The 19,529-nt window shown below is 34.5% G+C and overlaps 1 protein-coding gene across 3 annotated transcripts in view; it reads left to right on the forward strand.

Annotated features, from left to right (window-relative positions):
• The first annotated feature begins 14,617 nt into the window (after positions 1-14,617).
• LOC131029696 (protein SEEDLING PLASTID DEVELOPMENT 1) overlaps positions 14,618-19,529 on the forward strand; it is a 287,280-nt gene continuing 282,368 nt past the window's right edge. Inside the window, exon 1 of one of the 3 annotated variants that reach the window (XM_057960292.2) lies at positions 14,618-15,414. In XM_057960292.2, the coding sequence (XP_057816275.2) occupies positions 14,977-15,414 (438 nt within the window). In that variant the 5' untranslated portion in view covers positions 14,618-14,976. The remainder of the gene's footprint in view (positions 15,415-19,529) is intronic. The other 2 variants (XR_009102810.2, XM_057960291.2) reach the window with 2 other exon arrangements.

The following is a 19,529-nucleotide window of genomic DNA, read 5'->3' on the forward strand; positions in this document are numbered from 1 at the left end:
TACCACACATCGACTCCACCTGACTTCACAGGTCTGAGCATGTCTTTAGTTCCAATGGCTTATGTGGTTCGGAGATGGCATGAGTTCCCCTTAAGTTGTTTCACCATGAGTAGTTAGCGTCTGGGCATAATTCGCCATGTCAATTAGTAAGCTTGGTCTTTTGGTATTGTGAGTCCAGTTTATGCCGTTTGATTTACTTGTTTATGTTAGAATAATTATGTGGCTCTTGATGTGTAATTTTATATTTGGTAAAGTTTATTTTAATGTATTTAATTTATAAGTTTTGAATCTTTAATTATTTGATATTTATATTTATTTGATAATTAACATTTATTGATTTTATGATTATTTAATATTTGATAAGCCTTATTGCTATGTAATATTTATGATTTAATCTTTAATGGTATTTGATTATTTAATGATTTATTTGACCTTCTATGGTTTGATATTTATTTGATATCTTACATTTATTTGGTTCTTTAATTTATTTTATTAGCTTTTGGTTTATTTGATTTTAATCCCCATTTGGATTATTTATTTACAACTTATGTTTATTTAATAGTTTGACTTTTATTCCTAAGTGGGGTGTATGAACACATTAAATTAAATAAAGAAATAAAACAATCCCACTTAGCTGGATAAGTATATTTTATTTTACTTTACCTACCCTTCACTCTCATTGGTTAAATTCAAAATGGGTGAATAAATTATATTATATGGTGGGTTGGTAAAATATATTCTAAAATGAAATATTTTGATTGGCCGAGATTGAGGCTAGGGTATTGGATTATTGTTGCTTTTTATTTTCATTCCCGTGAGGTTTTCGGGTTGGTTGGCTCTTCTCTAAAAATTTCTCCCGCAATTTTTCTTCTTGGTTTTGGATTTCTTCTCTCTTGGTTTTGGCTGGACCTTGGATTGGATTTGGTTTGGCTTGTGGGAGCTATTCTTCAGCTTCAATCCATTACTTCAAGTTGCAGGTTGGAGTTCTTCACTTTGCATTTTGACTTTCAATGGCTTCTCTGTGTATGCATTGTGTCTGCATTGTTTTGGGCCTGGGTTGAAATATTACTTTACTCTATAGTTTTATTATTGTTGAAGGTTAATATTTGAGAGGGAAACTTTATGTTACGAGAGTTTATATATATATATATATATATATATATATTTTGGTTTTCCTGTGTATGGCATTTCTCGACTCTGTGAAAATTGTTTGGAAGATCTTTGATTGATTTATCCTTGTTTGTATGAGAGTAATTTGCTTTTCCTCTTGTGAGTCCTTCAGTTGTGATTGTTTGGGATTGTCTTCATTGGATTCTCTGTGAGTTTTGCAGTGGTTCTGTTTGTTTTATGCCATGAAGATATTTAATTGAATCTTGGTTTATAGTCGGAGACATTTTGGTGTGTTTATACCTATGTATTCCTTGTTTCTGGGCGTCTCTTTTCATATGTTTTTCGAGCCCTTTTGTAAAGTCTGGATTAAATTATTTTACCCGAAAGTTTTCCAAGTTTTCCGTAAGTCTTGTGCAAAAGTGTTGTTTCTGCAAAAGCGTTGTCTTAATGTGCAAAAGCATTGTTCTGTATTGCATTTGTGTTGCTCTGCGCAGCATAAGCGATGTCTCAGGATACATATGCACGATTCTGGAAACATAAGCGTTGTTCTTCTTGACAGAAGCACTCTCCTTTTTGGCAGAAGCACTGTCTTATGGGGCAAAAGTGCTAACCTGTCTGTGTTTTGTGTTTTTCCAGTTTTGGTCATTTCTGAGGTATTTTCTTGAATTGATTTTTGTACTAGAGGCTTTATTTGAGGTCTATTAATATTTCCCAGTTTTGGGTTTGATCAGTTTTGATACATTTTGATGGTTTTGAGTATATTTGTTTCTCTATGCATTGTGAACATTTTAGACTCTCTTCCATGTGGATAGCCATGGATGATTGAGATGATTACTATGTTGTTTTGGACCAGCAAGTGAGTAGGTCTTGTTGTGATGTTATCTTTTATTTGATGGAAACATTGTTGGCTCGATATGCCCTTGTTTATTGCTAGCCAAGAGGCTCATTTTTCTATATTGATGTTGTTGTAGCCTTGCTTATGTTGTAAGAGTATGTGTGGAAGTTGTTGGCTGCATTGAGTATTATTTTTCATGTATTTATGTTGGTAGAGCCTCTTGTGATTTATTGTTGAGCCATGTTAGGAGGAGTGGGCTTCCTTGTGATGACCGGGGTCACAAGAGATAGACTTGCATGAGGTTCCTTGTAAGGATGCATGAAGTCTAGACCGCCAGGGCACATTGGAGTTTTCCGTGATTTGTAAATAAGTGATAACCTAATAATTGATGGGATGGGTAGTTAGGTTAATTAATAAGATGATAAATTGATTTGTGCCTCATGACTTAGTCCTAGGGAGGATGTTTTAGGATAAGCATGAGAAGGCTGTGAAGATGGTAAACTAATCTCCCTTAGTCTCTCATTGGTTGAGATGGCTCCACATGTCCATCAGGTTAGTGCCTTTGTGTTATTATGTTATTATGTTATGAGGATGGTATGTGATGACACTCCACTCCTACATGTGTTTCCCCTTTATGATTTATGATTATGCTTATTGGATTGATTTATGTCTTGATGAGTTTTATGCCTCTGGGAGTTTATTTTTGTTGTTTGTGTGAGTTCTTGCTTGAGAGTCCTTGTGTGGTTAGTCTCCTTAGTTATAGGTGTCAGCTTAGGTTTAGAGTATGTGTTGGGACCTTGTGTCATCTCCTAGCACGGGGGGTGGTTCCATTGGTTCCACATGGTCGGGAGGTTGGTGCTTTTTAGCCATTGGGATGTTCTCTTGGATTCTTCTTGCGTGGATGTGGATTCTCCTTCATGATGTACTATGGATGTACCTTGTAGCAGATTTATGTAACGGATAAGATAGAATGCATGTAAAGTAACATTCTTGTATATAGTAGATGGATTCTTGTAGCAGAAAGAGCTATGCTCATGATGTATTTAATGTACTCGTATTTGTAAGATGAATTGTAGTTGGAAAATGGAATTTAGGCATATTGTATTTGTACTATTGTAGAGATGTGATCTTATGAATCATGGAAACAAGTGGATTGTAGTTGGAATAGAATGGAATTGAATTATGTATTAGTTGTATTATTTCATGGAATGTTTAGATGCTAGTTAGAATGTTAAATAATCTTGAAAGAGAAATATTCATAGATTAATAAGTGAATATGTTAGAAGATGTTAATTGGATCTAGTAAATAAGAATGATTCACATAGATTCATTGGTAGAAAAGAAATTATGCATATCATGAGGAATAAGTAATGTAGTAGATTGCATATCTCATGGTTAAAGAACTAGAATATGATGCATTAATGAAGGTGAAATATACCTATCGCGTGTGTAGTATGTTATTGTGGAAATGAATTAAGTAATGATGTTAAAGTACCCTAAAGAAAGATTATTGATGTCGTGTTATTTCCGCTTGTGTTATTTGATGAAATGAGCAATGATGTATGTTCATATTGGTTAATTGGTTAATGCATGTAAATAGATGAAGATGTTATATGTTGCATTAGTTGTTATTAGATATTAATTAAGAAAAAAATTTATCTCCATTTGTATATTATTGTTTAGTTTCTTTAGGGTATTTTGGCGGGCATTACATGGTCAAAATGTGTCAAGGTAGAGTTAATTCTAACATCTTGACAAAATTAGAGATACAAGTGGACTTGAGAAGGGAGGCATGGTGGGAATGGTAACTTCACCACTCCAACTACTTCTATAGGTATATGATATTTTTTGTGCCTTTACACTTATATTCCATGGGAGACTGAGGTCAAAACTTGGGATATGAAGGGGAGGGACTTGCATACAAAATGGGATCATGGGGAGCACATGCATTGGGAATTGGGATATTTTGTCCATTGCATGAGTTACCTACAAAGGGGACATGATAGTCTTTAGATTCTTATCTTTCTGAGAGAAAACTAACTTTTAGAAGTACTCTCTTGATTTACTTCAAAAGATTTGGCCTAGTTGATGGAAAGCCTATCCCACTCCATTTTAGTCAACTCTAAGTCTGTTTACAAGACACTACACATAGCTATCTTAATGTTTCCTTTGTGGTTGGGCTCATGTCTTATTTCTCTTTGGATCATCACGAGAGTCAAAAGGAAGGAAACCAAATAGATCTTGAGGTATATTTAGGGCACTTCCCATTTTGGCATTTGTTACACATTACAAGCTTCTCAAATTATGGGCTTCATTGATTCATATTAGGCCACTAATGTTAAGAATTAGAAGTCTAATTTTGGTTCTTTCTACTACTATGTTTATGGTATAATTGCATGGTGTTGCAAGAAGCAAACAATCATTACACAAAATATCTATAAAGGCTAATTATTAAGGTTTCGTTCTTTATAGTGGAGATTCTTTGACTTTACTAGTTGGTGACATGGTCTAACTTTCTTCCTACTCAACCCACTACTCTTTGGCATGAAAAATCAAAGTGTCACACATTTCATACAACCCAATGGATCATCAACAAAAAATTCATATTGAGACCCACATGTACTGGACTTTGACATCTCATCTAGGATGGTGTTCTCAAGTTAATATATGTATTTCTTGAGAAGTAGGTTGTAGACATCTTCACCAATAATTTATCATCAACTCATTAAGTTAATTTATTGATGCTTGAGGTGAAGGAAGTTGTCCTTGGGAGTAATCTTGAGTCCTCCTTTCTTCACTTATACATGTTTCCTTTTATGTTTTCTCTCTTTCGAGGATAATTTCTTTCTATAAGTTTTTCTCCTTGAACTTTGTTTGTGAGAATTTTTTATACATGGTGCCTCATTAGGATTTATTGTTGAGATCAATCTTTGAGTCTTTTTCCTCTTTTATTTTTCCTCCTTAAGATGCACTTAAGGGGGTGTTTGCGTGGATGAAGTTATTCCTTAACCCATTTCTCTTGTTGGTCCTTTTTTCACACCTAGTTAGTTAAGTTTACGTATGATATTTACTGTGTGTCAAGTCATGATTTCATAACACTTGTCATAATCTCATGGTGTGCCATGTGTCAACCTTGCCTATATATACAAGGGTCCTTTGTGCACACTTCATTCAATTGCATTACATAATATTTTACTAAATTTGACATTAAACATTTTCATTGCTTCTCTCTTATGTGGAAGGTTATTTTGGTGTTATAGATGATTCTTACTCTTGTGATCTTTTTGGTGACTTAAACATAAAGAAGGTCATTGTACACATAATTTTAACTTATATGAAGTTAAATTAGATCATTGATTAGGGGGTAAAATTATTTTAGAACATGAGGGAATCCTTCATATGGGCACTAAGAAGTAGTGGATATATATATATATATATATATATATATAGAACATATAATCAATTGAAGGAATTTGACTAGTAAACTTGCGACATGGGAAGATGAAGGATTCTTGCAAAAACATACTAGCATTGTCAAGATTAATGACACCATTATTTTAAGGGGAGGGCCTGTTGGCATTTGGCATTATAACAGACAATGGGAGATTGTTGGCATTTCAATAAGGATATTGAGAAGGTTGTTGATGATTATGGATATAACTGATTAAGGATGTTTACTGTCTTAATATTATTATTTTGTCATTGATGTCAAGAAATTGATTTTCTAATTCAGTATGATGTTGCCATATCTTGAGAAGTATGATTTGATGAGTATAAAGATGTCGGTAAAAGACACAGAAAGAATATGATGAATAAGGGGATGAATAAGGTATTCAATGGGCAACTATTACCGAGTCAGACAATGATGAGATCATGATGTTTAGATTGTTTTAACATCATACATATGTTGTAAATTGTAAGGTTAATACTATACTATGTTACCGAGCAAAGAACCTAGTTGGTAAAGGAACCTAGTTGGTAAACCCTAAGGTTATCGCTATCGGTTAATGAAGGCGGAATGTCTACCAAGTGAAGTTTAGTATTTACCGAGTTGTAACTGAGCTGCAACAGAATAAATTAAATGGTTACATGTGTTATTTAATGAAGGAAGCTGATGAGCTGGAACTGATTAAATGATTGGTATGTCGTGCATGAAGTTTGTTTAAGAATCTATGACAAAGGAAAATAGACATGAAGATCTACAGCGCAGATTGAACCGCATTACCCTAGCACAAGTTCCAAGAAATGTATGCAAGTTCCTAGGCGGGGTAAAACATTTTTCAGATCGAAGGATACATTGAACCTGGACAAGTTTGAAGATTTGATGGCTATGATTGATCATGGGAAGTGTGGTCAAGGAGATTAAGCGGTTAGCTAATTGTTTATAAATAGGGAGCTGTTGATAAACAATGTATGCGAGCAAGTGTATGCACAGGGATGCTACATAGTGATTACCGAGCACAGAAGCTTGAAGACCTGTTTGAATAACAAAGTATAGAAGCCCAACAGATGGACAAGATTAGTTCTATGTCTAGATTGTATTGAGAAAATAAGAATCTGCTTTAGCATTTTAGATGTGAAGTTGCAGATAGCTTTTTATTACTGTTATTTTGTGAAAGTGATAGAAAATCTCTTAATCGAGTGGACTTAACAGTCTTATTTGTAAAACCCTCTAGCAAGGTGACATTCTGATTGAGTGTTCAAAATCCTTTAACAAGGTCACTTCTAACAAGGTGAAGATCCTAACAGATCTAAGGGAAATCCCTTAACCGGGTCACATCTAGCAATGCGTTTGTAATCTTTAACAGGATTTGCTTTTAACCGACAATACTCTACAAGAGTATATTTCTTAGTGGGTCTGAAATCCCATGCTGGTTTTTCCCTATTTGGGTTTCCACGTTAAATATGGTGTTATGAGTGATATGATGTTTATATGCTTTTGAGTTTGCATGTTTAGCAGTTTTGGTTATATTACTGAAGTATATGTTACCGAGGTTGAATCTGATGTTTTTATGGAAGATTAAGTTTGTATTATTCATCCCCCCCCTCATCTTGTTGGCTATTGGATCTGTACTTACATTAAGTATCAGAACTATGAATTGGTATCAGAGCTCTGGACTTCGGAAGAAAAGTTTAAAGGTACTTGAGGCAAAGATCCAAAGATGTATAAGAGGGATGCATCGAAGCTGAACAAGTCAAGTTTCTCTACATGGCAGAAAAGGATGAAGCTGCACCTATCAGGAATTGGAGAATATGTTGTATATTATCTGGAGAATGATTTCATCATACCGAGCACCTATCCATTGACTATGGAAGAAATAAAGGCAAAGCAAGAATATATCCAAGCAATGATTGAAATAACATCTGCATTGACCGACTCAGAGTTTAATGATCTGGAAGGCTGCAATGATGCAAAGGGAATGTGGGACAAGCTCGTATCTGTATATGGCAGTGATGAACATGTTCAAAGAGAAAAAGTAGACAGTCTAAGAGGACAACTTGAATCTATAAGGATGAATGAAGGTGAGAACATAACCTAGTACAGTACAAGACTAAAGGAGATTTTCAATCAAATCAAAGGAGCAGGTGGAACTATTGAAGAAAAGGATATAACAAGTAATTTGTTAAGAACCCTTCTACCGGCTTATGCAATCTGAGTCTCTGCAATCAATGAATTGAGGTCTGTACCTAATATGCCAGTTTCTTTAGATGCTACTATTGGTAAGCTACATGCATTTGAGTTAAGTAACTTTGATAACAGTGGATCTTCGGTAAATAAAGTTGAATCTGCATTTAGTTCTTTTCATCTTGATGAATCTAATGATTACAATGAAAGAAAGTATAAGTACTCTGAAGGAGATCACAGTGGAGCAAGTGAAAAATTTCGTAAGAACATGGAAGAAGTACACAAATTGTATGAGGAAATCAGAAAGCATGAAGAGTTTGAAGCACTATTAGCCAGAAGGTTACCGAGAGGCAAAGGTAAGTATAAAGGAAAACTACCTTTGAAATGTTTCAATTGTGATAAAATAGGACATATGGCTTCTAAGTATCCTGACAAAGATTCTACTGAAAAGAGAGATTATTGAGATGATAGACAGAAAGATAATCATTACAAAGGACATCGAGACATCAGAAAAAGAGATAGAAAGGCATGCTTAATAGCCGATGAGGAATCCAACGATGATAAATCAGATGAAACTGATACAGAGGAAGTAGTTTATGTGGCTATCAAAGATGGATCAGATGAAGAAAGGTATGAAGTAAAAGCCCTAATATCTCACATAAATACTAATGATTCTTGGATCATAGATAGTGGATGCTCACATCATATGACAGGTGATAAACACAAGTTTGTTATGTTAGAAGATTATGATGGAGGCTATGTAAGATTTGGTAATGAGGCACCATGTCCAGTAAGAGGTAAAGGATCTATAACACTTCTTGACAATGCAAGATGCAATGATGTTTATTGGGTTGAAGGTTTGAAATACAATTTGTTGAGTGTAGCACAGCTAAACAATACAGGTTACCGAATAGAATTTCAGAAAGGAATTGTCAAAGTTCATGACAAGCATGGAAAGTTAGCTGCTACCGGGACACAAACAAAAGGTAATACATTTCACCTTGACTCAACTTGAAACAAGTGTCTGTATGCAAAGATAGATGATACCTGGTTATGGCATAAAAGATTTTGTCATGTAAATTTTGATAATCTGATCAAAATAAGTAAGAAGCATCGAGTAAGAGGTCTACCAAGTCTTGAAAAACCTGAGAATGCTATGTGTCGAGGATGCCAGAAGGTTAAGATGACAAGATCAAGCTTTACAAGTAAGTCTTACACTTCTAAGGGAATTTTAGATCTTGTGCATACTGATCTTTGTGGTCCTATGAAAGTTCAAAGTTATTATGGTGACAAATATTTCATATTATTTGTGGATGATTACTCAAGGATGATGTCAGTAATGTTTTTAAAAGAAAAATCAGAAGCTTTTCAAATGTTTAAATGGTACAAGGCAAGAGTTGAAAATGAAACAGGAAGACAACTGAAATGTCTTAGATCAGATAGAGGAAAAGAGTTCACATCTGATGAGTTCAACTTATTCTGCAATGATCATGGTATTAAAAGACAAGTCTCTACACTGAGAACTCCTCAGCAAAATGGAATAGCTGAGAGAAGTAACATATCTATTGTGGATTGTGCCAGAACCCTGATGATTGAAAAGAAAGTGCCACAAACATTTTGGAGAGAAGCAATAAGCACAACAATTTACACCCTGAACCGAGTACAACTGAAGAAAGGTACTTTGAAGACACCATATGAAATCTGGTATGACAAGAAACCTAATGTAAGTTATTTTAAAATCTTTGGAAGTAGATGCTATGTACACAAGGATGATAGAAATGGCAAGTTTGATCAGAAAAGTGAAGAAGGAAAATTTCTAGGTTATTCTTCTAGAAGCAAAGCATTTAAATGTCTGATCAAATCATCTAACAAAATAGTAGAAAGTGCAAATGTGAAAATTGATGAATTTGCAGAAAGAAATGATGAAGGAAATTCCAAAGAACTAGAAGATTATGATGAAATTGTCTATGTTCAAACGACAAGTCCTACCGAAAAAACTGTTGAAGAAAATAAAGAGAATATCCAGTTACCGAGTGATGATGAAGATCATATAGAGCCTACCGAGCCTGTATTAGCCAAGTATGTTAGAAGACATCATGCACCAAGTCAGATTATAGGAGATAAGGATGATCCAGTGATGACATGGAACAAACTGAGACAGAACACATGTTTGATATCTGAATTTGAACCGAGAATAGTGAAAGAGGCATTTAACAGTGAAGATTGGATAAATGCTATGATAGAAGAGATTGATCAAATCAAGAAGAATGGCACATGGACACTAATCCCAAGACCGAAGGACAAAAATGTAATCAGTACAAAGTGGATTTTCAGAAACAAGCTAAATGAAAAAGGTGAGGTCATTCGAAATAAAACAAGACTAGTATGCAAAGGTTATGCTCAAGAAGAAGGAATTGATTATGGTGAAACTTTTGCACCTGTGGCTAGAATTGAAGGAGTAAGAACATTGTTGGCATATGCCGCTTTCAAAAACTTCAAGGTATATCAAATGTATGTCAAATCTGCATTTCTGAATGGAATATTAGAAGAAGAAGTTTTTATTGAACAACCTGAAGGATTTGTTGAAGACAAGAGTAAAGATTAGGTATGTAAATTGAACAAAGCATTATATGGTCTGAAATAAGCACCTAGAGCATGGTATGAAAGATTGCACTCTTATTTGATTAAGATTGGTTTTATAAGGACAAGTGAGAACAACAATATGTACATGAAGAATGATGAAAATGGAATACTAATCTCAGCCATATTTGTTGATGATATTATATTTTGTGGAAATGACTCTTTATGCAAGAACTTTGGAAATGAAATGAGCAAAGAATTTGAGATGTCATTAATCGGTGAGATAAAGTATTTTATAGGTTTACAGATACTGCAAATGAAAAATGAGATTTTCATTACTCAATCCAAGTACATAAAGGAAATCTTGAAGAAATTTGGAATGGAGGATTCAAAACCAGTAAGTACTCCTATGACTACCAACTGTAAATTATCAAAGAATGATGAATCTGCATCTGTTGATGAGACACTTTACCGATCCATGATTGGAAAGCTACAATATGTTGTTCACAACAGACCAGACATAGCACATGCAGTAGGTATAGTTGCAAGATTCTCTGCAGATCCTAAAGAAACACACATGGCAACAATCAAAAGAATTTTTAGATACTTGAAAGGCACCGAGGATTATGGTTTAGTATATCAGAAAGGAAATGATTTTGATTTAAAAGTTTATATTGATGCTGATTGGGCAGGCAACATTGATGACAGAAAAAGCACAAGTGGAGGAGCTTTCTTTTTGAGAGAAAGACTTGTGAGTTGGCTTAGCAAGAAACAAGGATGTGTTTCACAGTCAACAACATAAGCTGAATACGTTGCTGCAACATTGAATTGTACCAACATAGCATGGATCAAACAACTGTTGGAAGGTATAAATGAGAAAGTTACCGAGCCAGTAACTATATTCTGTGACAATACTAGTGCCATTAACATTTTGAAGAATCCTGTTATGCACTCTAAGACAAAGCACATCTCTATCAAATATCATTATCTTAGAGAAGAAGCTCAAGAGAAGAAAGTGGCGTTGAAGTATGTTAGCACAAAGGAACAAATAGCAGATATCTTCACCAAGCCACTACCAAGGGACACTTTTGAGTATCTCAGAAGTAAGATAGGGGTCCTACCCCTATCTTCTACTCACTGACCGAGTTCGGTGAAAGCATCAATTCGATGACTCTACAAAATATCTTTTAGGAGTTGACGCTGATTTACACACTTTAGGATGTTTTCTAAAGGTGTGCAGGAAACAGTGCAGGATACAATACAAGAAACAGGAATTGAAGACAAAATGCTTTGACCGAGACTAAGTTGACACATTACAGTAGGAATTCACTTCATACAGTAAGAAATTATGTTTTAGTTCTTTACTTTGGCATTGTTGTCAAAGGGGGAGAAGACTGGAGAAGAAGACTGGAAAAGACTGAGAAGACTGAACAAAAAGCAGAAAAGAAGACTGGAGAAAAGAGGAGAAGTCTAATGTATGGGGGAGAATTCTGATGACAGGAAGAGAGCATTTCAGAATCTCACAAACAACTCACAGCAATCCGAATCAATTAGGTAAAATCAATTGGTTTTGCCATCAATGCCAAAGGGGGAGATTGTTGGCATTTGGCATTATAACAGACAATGGGAGATTGTTGGCATTTCAATAAGGATATTGAGAAGGTTGTTGATGATTATGGATATAACTGATTAAGGATGTTTACTGTCTTAATATTATTATTTTGTCATTGATGTCAAGAAATTGATTTTCTAATTCAGTATGATGTTGCCATATCTTGAGAAGTATGATTTGATGAGTATAAAGATGTTGGTAAAAGACACAGAAAGAATATGATGAATAAGGGGATGAATAAGGTATTCAATGGGCAACTATTACCGAGTCAGACAATGATGAGATCATGATGTTTAGTTTGTTTTAACATCATACATATGTTGTAAATTGTAAGGTTAATACTATACTATGTTACTGAGCAAAGAACCTAGTCGGTAAACCCTAAGGAACCTAGTCGGTAAACCCTAAGGTTATCGCTATTGGTTAATGAAGGCGGAATGTCTACCGAGTGAAGTTTAGTATTTACCAAGTTGTAACCGAGCTGCAACAGAATACATTAAATGGTTACATGTGTTATTTAATGAAGGAAGCTGATGAGCTGGAACTAATTAAATGATTGGTATGTCGTGCATGAAGTTTGTTAAAGAATCTATGGCAAAGGAAAATCGGCATGAAGATCTACATCGCAGATTGAACCGCATTACCCTAGCACAAGTTCCAAGAAATGTATGCAAGTTCCTAGGCGGGGTAAAACATTTTTCAGATCGAAGGATATATTGAACCTAGACAAGTTTGAAGATCTGATGGCTATGATTGATCATGGGAAGTGTGATCAAGGAGATTAAGCGGTTAGCTAATTGTTTATAAATAGGGAGCTGTTGATAAACAATGTATGCGGGCAAGTGTATGCACATGGATGCTACATAGTGATTACCGAGCACAAAAGCTTGAAGACCTGTTTAAATAACAGAGTATAGAAGCCCAACAGATGGACAAGATTAGTTCTATGTCTAGATTGTATTGAGCAAATAAGAATCTGCTTTAGCATTTTAGATGTGAAGTTGCAGATAGATTTTTATTACTGTTATTTTGTGAAAGTGACAGAAAATCTCTTAACCGAGTGGACTTAACAGTCTTATTTGTAAAACCCTCTAGCAAGGTGACATTCTGATTGAGTGTTCAAAATCCTTTAACAAGGTCACTTCTAACAAGGTGAAGATCCTAACAGATCTAAGGGAAATCCCTTAACCGGGTCACATCTAGCAATGTGTTTGTAATGTTTAATAGGATTTGCTTTTAACCGAGCATACTCTAGAAGAGTATGTTTCTTAGTGGGTCCGAAATCCCACAGTGGTTTTTCCCTATTTGGGTCTCCACGTTAAATCTGGTGTTATGAGTGATATGATGTTTATATGCTTTTGAGTTTGCATGTTTAGCAGTTTTGGTTATATTACTAAAGTATATGTTACCGAGGTTGAATCTGATGTTTTTATGGAAGATTAAGTTTGTATGATTCATCCCCCCCCTCATCTTGTTGGCTATTGGATCTATACTTACATTAAGTATCGGAACTATCAGGGGCATGCTATATTTATAACCTATAGTATGGATGGAGATATGTGTAGCCAACTTCTAGCTACCATAACCTTTAATTAAGCTATATGATTATTTTTATAGTTTTATATAGGTAGTTAAGTCAACATAGATGTTCTTCATGGTGTAAGTATAGCGTATATATGAGGTAGAAGTTAGTTTATTATCACCATATAGTGATTTTTGTTCTTGCCAAAGACTTGGAGGTTGCCCTCTTGAAGTGGCTTATCATTATTATTATTATCAAGTATTTGCATTTATTTCTTGCTATATAATTCTCTTATGTAGGAAATTTCCCTATAGTGTTAGATAAATTAATGTACAAAATCCTTTGAGCATGACTCCAATTACTAATTTGTGTCCTTAATGGAGTCTTTGAGGTCTAGGGCAAGGTCAACTTCCACACCAACTCATCATTATGGATGAGCTAAATACATTTTATTTGCTTCAACACATACCACTCTCCTTAGAGAGGAAGCAATGAAGCCAACACATGTATAGTATGGCAAAGGAAGCCTAGAGAGCTCAATTAAAACTAACACTTTAAGGTCTTACTCATTACAAACTATAAAGTTCCTAGTCCAAGTAAAAAATACAAGTAGAGAGTTGTGGACATAATAAGGGCCATGCGAATAACATTTGGATGATTAACTTTTGGACTATGCCTAGCTTAATCCCATGGGTAGATCCAACCAAAGTTTATCCAACTTGTGAGGTATTCTACCGACGGAGTATCTTATGAGTGCAAATTCTTTGCATGAATTATCAAAATCATGAATATGAATAATAATATATGAAAAGTTCTAAAACTCTTACCGCATAAAAGACTCTCTAAACAAACTTCTAATGTTTTTTACAAACCATACTATTATACATAACTCCTATTTCGAATCCTTTAATATCAACAATCTAATCCAAAACAACTCTTCTATACTTCAACATCAACACTAAATCAAAATATTTTGATATCATTAAAAAACTTAGACCCTTCCACATAAATATGAAAGGTAAAAACCCCCTAAAATTAAGGAGTAAGCAAAACAACGGATAAAAGGATCACTCTTCCTCTTTAGCTTTATTAAAAGACCCAGTTGATGCCCAAAAAAAGAAAAGAAGAAGACCAAGTTGACTAATTGCCGCTTTTTTATCGTTAACCTTATTAAATTTTTGTTTAATAAAATATCCAATGTACTTTTAAATATTTTTTTAATAAAAATTTCGTTGACAAATTCTTTAAATAATGATTCCGTGTTACATAGTTAGGAACGGTTGACGGAAGAAGGGAGGCCGAGTAAAGAGTGATTGGCAAGAATAGTATTTCATTTTGCTTGAAAAAGAGGTATTGACGAAGAAGAAGAAGACAATTTGAATAATTGTGGTCCATATTATGACAAAATAGCAACCCCAACCCCATAATCTTACGCATACGGATCTCACTTATCACAGAAACATTCATGGAATCTTCTTGCTCCTCAATTATATTCGCATCTTGTCATCCGCACGTCTCTGTAAAACTCTCAACCATAAATCATGCGCACTGTACAGTTTTTTGCACACCCACAAACAGGGAAGAGGCTAAATAATATCCAGTGCTGTGCAGTTATCTCTGCAAGCACTGTAATATGTTGGCGTGCATTTATAACTGACTGAGTGGCTGCATTTTCACTGTCTTTAATTAAAATGAAGAGAATTGAATCAGCTAATTCACTTAAAGCCTGTTGTGGCTGTATGTCTCCAGCATTAAGAATAGCGTATGTTTGGGTAACTGCTTCTGGGTTGCCTCGGAAATTAAAGCCCAAGAAAAAAATTCCACAATTGCCCCTTCTCTCTTCATCGTCAGCTTCATCAATAAGAAAGCCCGCGCACCCTGTTGGGTTTCCTAAAGTCTATTCTGTTCCACATGGGCCTCGCCCAGATTATGAGGTTGAGTTACGGCAGCTACTCGAATTAGTGCCCAAGAGAATGAGGAAGACGCTCAGCGAGCATCCCGAGATTGGGGAATTGATTGAAATTGTGATGGATTTGGGAAGGAGGCCTCTGGCTCGCTTTCCTGGTGGAGAGTGGACCATTTCTCAGCATCCTGTAACATTCCAAGACCTGGAACATGCAATTTCAATGGTAACTTCATTTACATACTCATATGACTTTCCCGTATCTTATTTTAGTTAATATCACACAGGATTTAACCAATGTCCTCGTTCCTTCCTCCATTCTTCATCGTGATGATAGATGGATCACAGTGAAAAATCATTTGTGCACAGTATTTCTAGAAGCTTCCTATTCTCTCTCACGGACTCTCAATAATCATATATACAGTGTTCATTAATGATATATATTATTGCTCACGATGATCATTATTGCGTTTTATGTTTTGGATTCTTAGTTGGATGCCCTGGGTTTTGTGGCTTTCATTGTATGAATATGTCGGAAATAAGGTTCACATTTATTTTTTTATGTTTTAATAATGTTCGTAATTAAAATATTTAGTTAAGTAGGCGGTTTGGATAGTTCTGTTTTGAAAAGGCTTTAAAATGTATCTCAAATAACTTAATATCGTTATTATCATTCCGTTTTATTGGTTTACTATCTTGGTTTAAATCTTTCATTCATTTTTCAACTTGGTATTAAAGCGGTTATTGATCCAAACTACAATTTGTGTGGTGTGTGGTTGAGTGGAGATTACGAACTGAAGGTGTTTTCTTTTTTGAATTGTAAAAGGTAGTTTAAATTTGTTTGCTGGAGTGAGTATGATGGCATCAGAAAAAATGATAGAAGTTTGTATTCCATAGTTTTTGTATTCTTTGACAAGTTGTGGTTGATAGGTTAGTTATTACATTCTTTCATGAATCAAACCAAGAGGTTGGCGTTGGCAGAATGGTAAACGGTCCAAACCACTGTAATAAATTTTGTCAATAGATTATTCATATCACTCTACTCAAAATTCAGTTTTGTCAATGAGGCTTCCAAGAGGAATTCAATGCAGTTGTTCTTTCTGTAAGCAATGCCAAAACGCAACCCTCATCCAAATCTGAAGTCAGTGCAGTAAAACAAAATGGAGGAGAAATATTATTTGTTGTAGTGTCATCTCAGATTGCAATGTATAGAAAGGTTGGTTTGCCAAATTTAATCCATAATCATACCTCACCATACAGCTGTAAGCTCTAAATATTGTCTTTTAAATTTGTAGATCTCAGCAGTCTGGCAGTGCTGAGATTTCTGATGCATGTACGGGAATATTTAGGCAGATAAGTGGCACAGATCACCATAAATGGGCTACACATAGTTTGGTGGATTTATTTACTCAAGGCTGATAATGCAATACATTAACTCTCTCCTGTGTATATTAATTGAACGAAAAGTGATTTTATATGACATGTCAAACATATAATACAAATATTTTGTAAGGATAAATTTGGACATGTCAGATGTGAAGTTATTCATCTCATCCATCTATTTTCAGTAAAAGATGGCTACTGAGAAAACTGATATATTGACCTAAATGCAAATAACTGTTAGCACAGGATTCAAACGCTCTACAAATTCAATTTCAACTTTAGTGTATAGAATTGAAGCAGTCTATGTGAAGGAAGGCATAATTGTTTATTTAAGGTGTTGAAATTTGATTTTCACTCTATGCTTGTATTTTTGGGACCATCAATGTTACATTTGACGATGTTTCTACAGATTCTAATGTGATAGTAGGTGTATAAAGTGTAATAGAAGATCAAAATGCAGATTCGAGGAATTTTTCCATATTAAGTTAGCATTTTGTTCCAAGATGGCATATTGTTTAAGAAGCATCACCACATTTTGATGACAGGAAGGGATCTAGCATAGATGAAGTGCAGTATGGATGGCTGCTTAGATAGTTTGGGAGTTTGTAGATCTTGAAAATTATATTCTTATGGGATCATCAGACAACTTGATAGAGCACTGTGGATGTAGCTTGGCATGGATGGTTGTCCAAAAATTTAGGAGATTTGTGGTTTGAGAGTTTGGGGAGGTGAAATTTGAGAACTTAGGAATTCAGCTCGGGAGTTACATGCAAGCGTTATGAAAAGAGCTACACCTTTATGGAGGTTATGAGGTAGCTTTATGGAGTTCTACCTAATCCAAAAACTGTGTTTAAAGAGAAGCTTGAAGAATATGAGGTTATGATGGTTTAGTATGTTTTTGTTTTCTATTTTGTTTTCCATACTATAAATCTTAAGAGGGGGCGTTGGAAAATAAGGTTTACATTTTGTTTGTATGATGGTTGGTGGAAATAAGGATTCACTAGTTTAATGATATAAACAAAGAATTAAACTTACTTCCAATGATGTTCCCAAACAAGACTCCGTCAAGTATTGTTACTATTGAGAAAGCTCCTTGTATTATCTTTAAGGATAGCTTTACAATTTATTAGGCAACAATGAAGCATTCTTGACATGGAAGATATTTGCCGATATAGAATTAGAAGACCATTCCACATATAGTGGCATTCCTTAATTATATTGTCAACAATAAACAAACATATCAATTGTATATAAAGACTATATTAGAATGTTTTCATTTAATGTAAAGGCACAAAGACAATATTGTTATTAACGTTAAAGACCAATGTTAAGATTGTCATTGATGCCATGAAAAACTACCATCAAAGAAGACATCGATGTTGAAGATGTTGAAGGTATACAAGCAAGATTAATTGCATCCTGCTATCATGAAACAAGATAGAACATTGATTGGACGTGGCCGAATAAAGATAATAACAAAGACTCATTTAAAAGATTTGAAGTAAACTGACTTTTAGTTGCAACCTTGTTACAAAGGCGCATCATCCAAAGTAAAGACATAAAATGAACAGCCGGCTATAGCGACCTTATTAAGATTCATTGAGAGCAGCGACTTAAAAACAATGGAACAACGATTACCATTAATAATGAATATTTTGGAGATTAGCAATTATGAAACTTACTTGAATTATGGAGAAAGGAGAATAGCGATTTAATTCGATGAAGACAATAGTGATTATTGGGGCCGACTTCATTAGAGTTTAATGCTTGTTTAAGTTGAGTCAACCTCATCTCAAAACAAAAGGTGATCGCTCAAGTTAAAGGGACGTCATGCAGTGAAGGGAATAATAAATAGTGAGAACAATACTGTGATGATGGAAAAGACTTATTCGTGATTAAAGTAAGTACATAAAGCTACGATGTGCAAAAGATAAATAGAGCAGCGATCAGCAAGCAATGGCTTAATTATAGACCGCAGAATTCACCATGATCAGTTTATCTACAGCAATAATAAGTATTGATCAAATCTTAATGGCAACGTATTAAGAAACAGAGATTCATCGGTGGCAATGATACAAAGAAGAATAGAAGTCAGCGATTTTGGAGAGTAGCAATTAACATTATACAAGGCAATGATTATATGCAAAAGAAATTATGTATGAAGCGATCATGGAAAATTCAACGATTATGAAGTCCACTTCATGAAGACAGATTTGTTTATATTCCTCATTAGTGTGGTAGTGCGATTAAGACAAAACTAGGACAACATAAAAGTTCAAGCGCAAGGATTAATATATTACAAAGTGATTATAGCGAATTATATTAAGGCAATGATTGAATTAGTGAAAGGCATCGATTCATAAATAATAATAAACCTAAAGGTACAATGGAATGAAAAAAGCAATCTGTTCGAAGAGTAAGAAAATAATAATTATTAGGGCAATGATTCATTAATGGAAGGACAAGTCAGGGGTATGACTTTATAAATTAAAGGCATAAATAGAGAAGGAAAGCAAGGGAGTAGAAAGGGGAAGAGAAGAGGAATCGGACAGATTACATACACCGATAAAGGAGTATTGCATGAACATAATTACAGACTTGTGAGGGAATAAATAAATAAGAATTTCATTGCAGCTCTGAAAGAGAGTGTGTGTATTTAAAGGTGAAATAAAGAGCTCCATCTTAGAAAATTTAAGAAGAAAGTATTGTGCAGACCCATATCAGATTTATAGAGCAACTGGAAGAGGAAAAACTGATAGCATTGATTGTGAAGATAAGTTCTTTTTTCCGAACTAGTCTTAGAATTTTAAGTTAAATATTGTAATTAAAAAATATCTTCAGTTTTGATAAATTTATATTTATTAATAGATTACAATTCTCACTTTAAGTTGGACTTTTTGTCTCAGGACTAGATAATGGTAAATCCCAAAAGGGGACATTACACTTCCAACTAAGATA

Source organism: Cryptomeria japonica, chromosome 9, assembly GCF_030272615.1.
Source record: "Cryptomeria japonica chromosome 9, Sugi_1.0, whole genome shotgun sequence".
In the NCBI taxonomy this organism is placed as follows: Eukaryota; Viridiplantae; Streptophyta; class Pinopsida; order Cupressales; family Cupressaceae; genus Cryptomeria; species Cryptomeria japonica.